The sequence below is a fragment of the Seriola dumerili genome, unplaced genomic scaffold (genome assembly GCF_002260705.1).
Source record: "Seriola dumerili isolate Sdu_G_001 unplaced genomic scaffold, Sdu_1.0 BDQW01000017.1, whole genome shotgun sequence".
Taxonomy (NCBI): Eukaryota; Metazoa; Chordata; class Actinopteri; order Carangiformes; family Carangidae; genus Seriola; species Seriola dumerili.
In genome coordinates, this window is record NW_019174272.1 from 4,582,588 (window position 1) to 4,589,750 (window position 7,163).

General features: G+C 37.1%; 2 protein-coding genes across 4 annotated transcripts; one reads left to right on the top strand and one right to left on the bottom strand.

Moving 5' to 3' along the window:
• The first annotated feature begins 8 nt into the window (after nucleotides 1-8).
• On the top strand, nucleotides 9-2,763 carry cunh9orf78 (chromosome unknown C9orf78 homolog). Its single transcript, XM_022754393.1, has 9 exons — nucleotides 9-163; nucleotides 343-402; nucleotides 508-559; nucleotides 659-729; nucleotides 864-941; nucleotides 1,309-1,506; nucleotides 1,631-1,767; nucleotides 1,861-1,965; nucleotides 2,195-2,763. Exons 1-9 carry the CDS (start codon nucleotides 87-89, stop codon nucleotides 2,290-2,292), a joined length of 876 nt encoding a protein of 291 aa, XP_022610114.1. The 5' UTR covers nucleotides 9-86; the 3' UTR covers nucleotides 2,293-2,763.
• On the bottom strand, nucleotides 2,662-6,687 carry med22 (mediator complex subunit 22). 3 transcript variants are annotated; one of them, XM_022754404.1, is made up of 5 exons: nucleotides 6,596-6,687; nucleotides 6,192-6,348; nucleotides 5,952-6,032; nucleotides 4,947-5,155; nucleotides 2,662-3,492 (listed from the first exon to the last, which is right to left on the bottom strand). In XM_022754404.1, exons 2-5 carry the CDS (start codon nucleotides 6,312-6,314, stop codon nucleotides 3,300-3,302), a joined length of 606 nt encoding a protein of 201 aa, XP_022610125.1. In that variant the 5' UTR covers nucleotides 6,315-6,348; nucleotides 6,596-6,687; the 3' UTR covers nucleotides 2,662-3,299. The 3 variants fall into 3 exon arrangements, with proteins under 3 accessions (XP_022610125.1, XP_022610136.1, XP_022610147.1); XM_022754415.1 differs by having other exon boundaries at nucleotides 6,192-6,359; nucleotides 6,596-6,679; XM_022754426.1 differs by lacking the exon at nucleotides 2,662-3,492 and having other exon boundaries at nucleotides 3,861-5,155.
• Nucleotides 6,688-7,163: the final 476 nt, after the last annotated feature.

Sequence of the window (7,163 nt, forward strand, 5' to 3'; positions counted from 1 at the left end):
ATTGGGGGCTTGTTTAAGTCTTCCCTCATTCACACAACCATCTGCTATCGAAATTAAGCTAAGAAATAACATTAAATTGTATCAAAATGCCGTGTGGCAAAAACTTTAGAAGGAGAAGGGACTCGTCAGATGTAGAGGAAGAAGAGACAACTGAGGAAGTCAGGTAAAGTACTTTATTTAAATCAAGTGAACAAAAGTACCATCAAGAGTAACGCTATGCTAACGTAGTCAATAGTGCATCGAAGTTAAAAACGACAATCACATGTTTTCGATTTAAGGTGTATTATAAAGAAGGTACACAGCCGATGTGATTTAATTTATATGTATTTCTTGGTCTTTTAGATCAAAAGTAGAAGAGGCTAAAGAGCTTCAGAGTTTGCGGAAACGACAGAACGGAGTCAGGTAACGTGAATGTAATGTTGTTACGCTGCTTTTCTCCGTCAAAGTCTATGAAGTATACTTAGACATATGAGATGACATTAGTATTCATAGTTCTCTTTTGTTTAGTGTGACCGCACTGTTGGTTGGAGAGAAACTGCCACCAGAGGCTGAAATTGATGTAAGTTACTTATTTGAATTTTCATTTATTATAATTAACCAGAATCTGTGTTTAAGTGGCTGTTGCTTCGGTGTTATTGAAAGTAATCCTTTCTCACAGAATGACCCATTCAAACTAAAGACTGGAGGAGTTGTAGACATGAAGAAAGTCAAAGACAGGAACAGGGACATGTAAGTAACTCTGTGGCGGCTTTAATTATCTTGATGAAGTGTATTTAACACAATGTGTATGTACTATTATGTTATAAATTGTGAAATGTGTGTTATCCCATATGACGTTGATTTGACCTTTGTTCCACTTGCAGGACAGAAGACGAGACAGACCTCAACCTGGGCACCTCTTTCTCTGCTGAAACTAACAGAAGAGACGAGGATGCAGACATGTATGTACGCCTCTTCCACTTGTGACATACTCTGTCGCATTCGTGTGGAGTCTGGATAAACAGTGGTCAGACTTCAGTTAGGTGATCAGGTTAATCCCAAACCAAAACCTCAACCATGGACCTGTTCTTTGATTTGTTTGCATGAGTATATCTACATGTTGAACAGTAATATTCAACACCTGCTTTCTCTAAAGGGCCAGCATGCTTGGTTTAGATTGTTCATTTTAATTAAAAAAAATAATTGAATTATTTTTTCTGCAATAGTTATAGCACATCTAAAATTACATAAACAATGTTGTAAAACCTAATAGAATGCAATTATGGATACTCACACAGCTGTTTCATAGAAATGCATCTCACCTCACAGGATGAAATATATTGAGACTGAGCTGAAAAAGAAGAAAGGCTTGGTGGAGGCTGAGGAACAGAAAGTTAAGGTGAAGAATGCAGAGGACCACCTGTATGAGCTGCCTGAGAACATCCGAGTCAACTCTGCCAAGAAGACCGAGGAGATGTTATCCAATCAGATGTTGAGTGGGATCCCTGAAGTCGATCTTGGCATTGAGTGCGTATAGGAAAATTTCAAAATGATCCTATAGATGCAATGTTCAAGATTAAGACATTCTACATCGAGACATGGCAGTGAGTAACAGAAAGAAAGGATGTAACTGCTGTGATTTCTTTCCTAGTGCAAAGATAAAGAACATTATCCAAACAGAAGATGCTAAAGCCAAACTTCTGGCAGAACAAAGGAACAAGAAAAAAGACCACGGCACATCATTTGTACCAACCAACATCGCTGTCAACTATGTCCAACATAACCGCTGTGAGTTTTGTCAATCTGTAAACACTGGGGTTTATATAGTGAGAGGTAATGAGATGTGAAAGGTCGGCTGATCGTGCTTATTTATTCTCTCAGTCTATCATGAGGATGTGAATGCACCACAGCGGCATCACAGACACAGAGAAGAGCCCAAGGCAAGACCGCTGCGTGTGGGAGACACCGAGAAACCAGGTCCAGAAAGTAAGAGACTGCACACAGCCCAGTCACACACTGTTCTATATGGTGTAGATGTTTTAAATCACCAGACTGTATTAGGCATAGGAGCATTATTTGAAAAACATTGTGTGTTTTTATGAAATATTTGGAATTAGGTATCATTTTGAAATATATTTATACAAATAATATAATACTTACACATGATTATTTTTAAACCTTCTAAACTGATTTATTACTTCCTTTTAATGAACAGCATCATCGCCGCCTAACTACCGCAAACGTCCAAACAACGAAAAGGCCACAGATGACTACCACTATGAGAAATTCAAGAAGATGAATCGACGATATTGAGGAGCTACACGTTCTTTTGTTTTTGTTTTTAAGAGTTACTCAACATGATGCCCACTTTTAAAGAAATTGAGACATAAAGATAACTTGTAGACTAGTTTCCCAAAGCAACTGTTAGGGACAGAACTCCCAAGACACTGTTGTACTTTGTAAATATTGTATATAGCTCCGTGTCATTATCTGCAGGCAGTACATCTACTTTGTAATGTGTTGTGTTAATGGACAATTCATCTAGAAGAAATCATGTAGGCTCATTTTGTTCAGGATTGTCTGATAAAAATGAATTCAGACAAATAAGACCATAATGTTTTAGGAAATACAGGAAGGACTTGATATATGTCAAACTAATTGATATTCCTGCTCTGAATTTAGTTTTTTTTTTTTAGTTCACTTTGAAGTCTCAACTTTAAGTTGGAGATCTGTGTTTTTCAGGCTTTCAAAACAGTTTTGATTAAAAAGATAAATCCAACAACATTGAACTTGTTCTTTAATTTGATCAGTGCTTGGTGGAGTACAAAATCAGAAATAAAATATTCCAAAAGCTTTTACAAAATAAATGTAAGAACATACACTCATTCAATACTTGAGCTAAGTCCAACATAGGAATATAAAAAAGTATATCTTTATTTCAGTGCTGCAAAGGTACACTAAAATTTATTGTAGTTTTAAATGTTTTTATTTCAGTAGTGTATACAGTATATAGTGTATGCAAGTTTTCTATTCATTTTGAATAGTCATTTAAACTGAGGGAAATGTTACTTTTGATCAGTTTTTCAGGCTGTTCTTGTTCAATAGTTTCTTAATTTCACTATTTTCCTGCAATATATGTTAATGCAAAAAGAAAACTACCTCAATGCCAAAGTTTTAGTCTAGTTTTAAGGCCTTAACACAAAACTGTGGCAAAACCTAATCAGACACTAGTTCACAATGTGTAATGGAAACTAAATTAGCCAAACTGCTGTTGTCCAAACTGAGCACAAGTCTATACCAGTCAGTGTCCAACTTCCTCCTCATGGTTTCTCTATAGAGGCAGTCCCATGTCCATTGAGGTGGTGTTGGGGGTTTGTCTCCTGTGAGGGAGGTCCGTCCACATCCTCTCTGTCGCCCTGGGTAGAACTGCAGCTGCTGCCTGGGGAGGCCCAACTGTCCCGCTGTCTGTAGGCCTCACACAGTGGCAGATCAGAGCTGTCCCACTGACTGTAGCTTTGCAGAGCAGAAACCAGTAGGAGGCAAAGAGTCAGCGCAGCACAGAAAGAGAGAAGCAGACAAGAGCAGGAGGTCAGAATAAGCACATTCATACACATAAAGGAGCACATGAAGGCACACATACGATAGAAGCATGGAGGTTATGCAGAAGCAATGGAAATGATTAACCCATAAAACGGCTGTCTGTTTAGAGGTATGACTCAAGATCAACTGTTGATTTTAAGTTCAGCAAAAAGGTGGGATTAGTTGCTCATGGAGAAGAAAGCAGAGCGAGTGCAGCGAGGAAGACCCACACCCAGCATGCACCAAACAGGACTGAGAGACACTTCTTCATACTTTCTCACACAAAACAAGACAAACTACTATTGTGTTTTGTCTCTACTTTATTTCTTAATTATTCTGGGTCTATTGGAACATCTGGACAAACCAATACACATGTAAAACCACACCATGTGTGACTGACAACCACTTGCATGGTTACAGCTTATGGTCTTAGGACGGAATCAATAAAATAAAATATTTCCTAATTGCTTTTACAGAAAACATCTACTTGAGAAAGTCTTAGTAGCTTTAACTTTGACCTATTGTACAGTCTATAACAAACATTCTTCCACAGTCCATCCTTAAAATGTAGCATATAGGGCGCCACCATTATATTTATGGTTTAAATAGTACATATAAATAATCTTACAATGAATTATATCTTTTAATAAAACCTATACTTTGATATAGTTTTAGATCCTTTAATGAGTAATTCTTGTCAAGGTTTGTTCCCTTTACCTACAAAGCTTTGCGTTACTTCAACTTACAATATTTAGTTATTAATGAACTACGAGGCCTCATTGTTTACATTCCACTAAAGCATGTGTCTCTCCGATGTACCAGACAATATTTGTTAAAACCTCTCTCAAGCCTATTGGACGCTACAGACCAGGAAACTTATAAGTGTGATTACTCTTTAGAAATACACCCAACAGTGAATTCACACTAGTGCTTTTTGTTCAGAAAAGCTCTAGAACTGCATCAGAAAACTGCAATGATTGCCCAAAAATACATGCTGAACTATTGTAGTTCAAGAGCTTGTTACATTTACAATGCGGATTTTCAGTGGTACACTCCTTTAATGCTGAATTCTCCTCCACTTTGATCAATTATGATAGATGTCATAGAGCAGAATAAAAAGTCAAGGCACTTGCTAATCAGTAAAAATGTCACTTAGTGAGATGAACTCTATCACAGTAACCCTCAGCAATGATTTGCGCTGATGAAAGGTACAGTTATATATGACAATGAGATAAACTCAACACAAAAGGTGTCAAGTTTAGATGTTGGCTGAACTACACCCTTCCTTGGGCTCAGCAGTGAATGGTAAAAGGTGAGACAGTACATGGTGCTGGGCATGGGACAGCAGAGAGGTGGTGGTATGGGGACAAGTATGAGCCTACTTGTACCTGGAGGAGTAATATTCTTCCTCTAGCTCATACAGGTCGATGGCGATCTCATCACGGAGCGAGGTGAGCTTCTTGTCACACTCCTCCTGCAGCGTGCGGAGCTGCTGGTTCTGGAGGCTGATGGCGTCATTCACGGAGGGAAAGTCATTCAGAATCAGGAACTGCTTCAGATCAGACACCAGCTTCATCAGAGACTCTCCGGCACGTACCTGATACAATAACACAGAAGAAGGAAATGGATTTAAAAATAAATGATTATGATGTTTCTGGTCCTACTTATGGACTCCAGACATTACCAAACCATCAGCTACAAACACAGTATATAAAACAATCCCATTTACAATCTCTGAAACCTCAATGTTCAACCAGTGAAAGTTATTAAGTACAAAAATTTTGGTCAAATCCAACTAACTTTATCTTAAATTCTAGTGGAGATCCAAAGTTTAAAAAGACGTCTAAAATGTTTAAATTTGACAGTTCAGCCATAACAAACATGAACTCTTAGGTGTGGATATTCCACTCAGTGCAAAATTCATAAAGCTTGAATAAAGAGTTGGAACAAGTTAACACAGAATACACTGTCAGAATATGATTTTCCCAACCTTTAAACTATTTGGAGGCAAATTAAATGGGGAAAAGCAAACTTACAAACTATATCCTCCAAGTAAATCACCAGGGATTACATTCATTAAAAAAAACAACAGACATCAATGGAAACATGGTGAAAGGTTGGTTTCAAGGGGTATTATGTGCTTACTTCTAAACAAATTCACTTGGATGACTTAATATATGCTATCACCTTTAATATAGTTTAACAGGATATGAAATGTTACTCAAAGTGTCCAGACATCTAGAAACAGATGTGACAGGTGCTTCCTGCCCCCCCCCCAATTTTAAAAAATACAAAGTGGTTAATCCTGCATTAATTAATATTTAATATTTAAATATTATTTAAAAAGAGTACATTCATTATACTCCGGACGATTGTGCTCTGTTGGTACTTACAATGTTGGCTGCTCTGACATGCATTTCATAATGGTCTTGCTCTGCTTGAGTTGCTCGAGAAACCTGCGTCTCATCCTCTATCTGGAGAAAGAAAACGGTGTGGGAACAGTTCATAATTCGTGTATGAAGGGCAAGTGACAAAATGTGCAGAAAGAATGAGGAGCATAGAGGCTGTGATAAAACATAGGGAAAAGTGCTATTCTCTCAATAGTGATAATGCCCTCCATTGTATCTGTGTACCTTTGCTGTTTTGATGATTTCTGTGAAGTTGTCCAGGATGGACCTGATGTCATCTTTCAGTCTCTTGTTGTAGTTCTGTAGCAGAGTCTCTTTGCTCTGAGGGAGCACTCTCTGAGTAGCCATCGTGCTCAGGAAAAGGCAACACGGCACACGCTACCTGTCCACATCCAGTTAACACACAGAATTACGTTCAGCTGATGAGATTTATAATAAAATTACAAATAATTAAAAACAGTCAATACAAAACGAAAACATCATTCACGAGCGAGGAACTAGCTAGCATGAAAAGGCGGGTGCTTTCAGAACAGCAACGGACGAGATAAACCTATACCTAATGTGGTTTTCATACCTGTGTACCGATATAAATATATTTTATCACAAATTCTGTAGTATTTATCACTTACTTCTTACTGCATTCTTTGTAAACAATGTCGTTACTGTGTAAAAGGAGAGCCACTATGTTTGCCACTCTTCTTCTTCTTGATGTTTAATGGCGGCTAATACCCGGTGTGTACATGTATTACCGCCCTCTAGCGCCCTCTCTTATTTCACAGTGAACAAATAAGTCTCTACAGGAACATATTATTAGTCTCTGAAAAAGAGCCAACTTTGGTGATACCACTTTATGTTTTCATGTTCAAAAAACAAAAAAACAAAAAAAAAAAAAAAAAAAAAAAAAAAAAAAAAAAAAAAAAAATATATATATATATATATATATATATAGCAACACTTGAATGTTGTAGCTGGTCAAGGTGAATGCATGACAAAACTAAATCTGGTAAGTTGGCTGTCAGATAAATGTAATAGAATAAAACATTCAATAAAATGTAGTGTATTAGAAATTACCATAATACAATAGCATAAGTGCCTCAAAACTGTATTAAGTTACAGTACTTGAATAAATAATATACATTGTTACGTTCACAAATGGATGTTTCAGTGATGATAAATAACTACCAAAATTGCAATTTT

Excerpts from the sequence above, each read along its gene's own strand:
- cunh9orf78 (XM_022754393.1), top strand. The coding sequence starts at position 87 with ATGCCGTGTGGCAAAAACTTTAGAAGGAGAAGGGACTCGTCAGATGTA. Across the intron at positions 730-863 it reads AAAGACAGGAACAGGGACAT|GACAGAAGACGAGACAGACC; the intron begins GTAAGTAACTCT and ends TTCCACTTGCAG. Across the intron at positions 942-1,308 it reads AGAGACGAGGATGCAGACAT|GATGAAATATATTGAGACTG; the intron begins GTATGTACGCCT and ends CTCACCTCACAG.
- med22 (XM_022754404.1), bottom strand. The coding sequence starts at position 6,314 with ATGGCTACTCAGAGAGTGCTCCCTCAGAGCAAAGAGACTCTGCTACAG. Across the intron at positions 6,033-6,191 it reads AAATCATCAAAACAGCAAAG|ATAGAGGATGAGACGCAGGT; the intron begins GTACACAGATAC and ends TTCTTTCTCCAG. Across the intron at positions 5,156-5,951 it reads ATGTCAGAGCAGCCAACATT|GTACGTGCCGGAGAGTCTCT; the intron begins GTAAGTACCAAC and ends TTATTGTATCAG.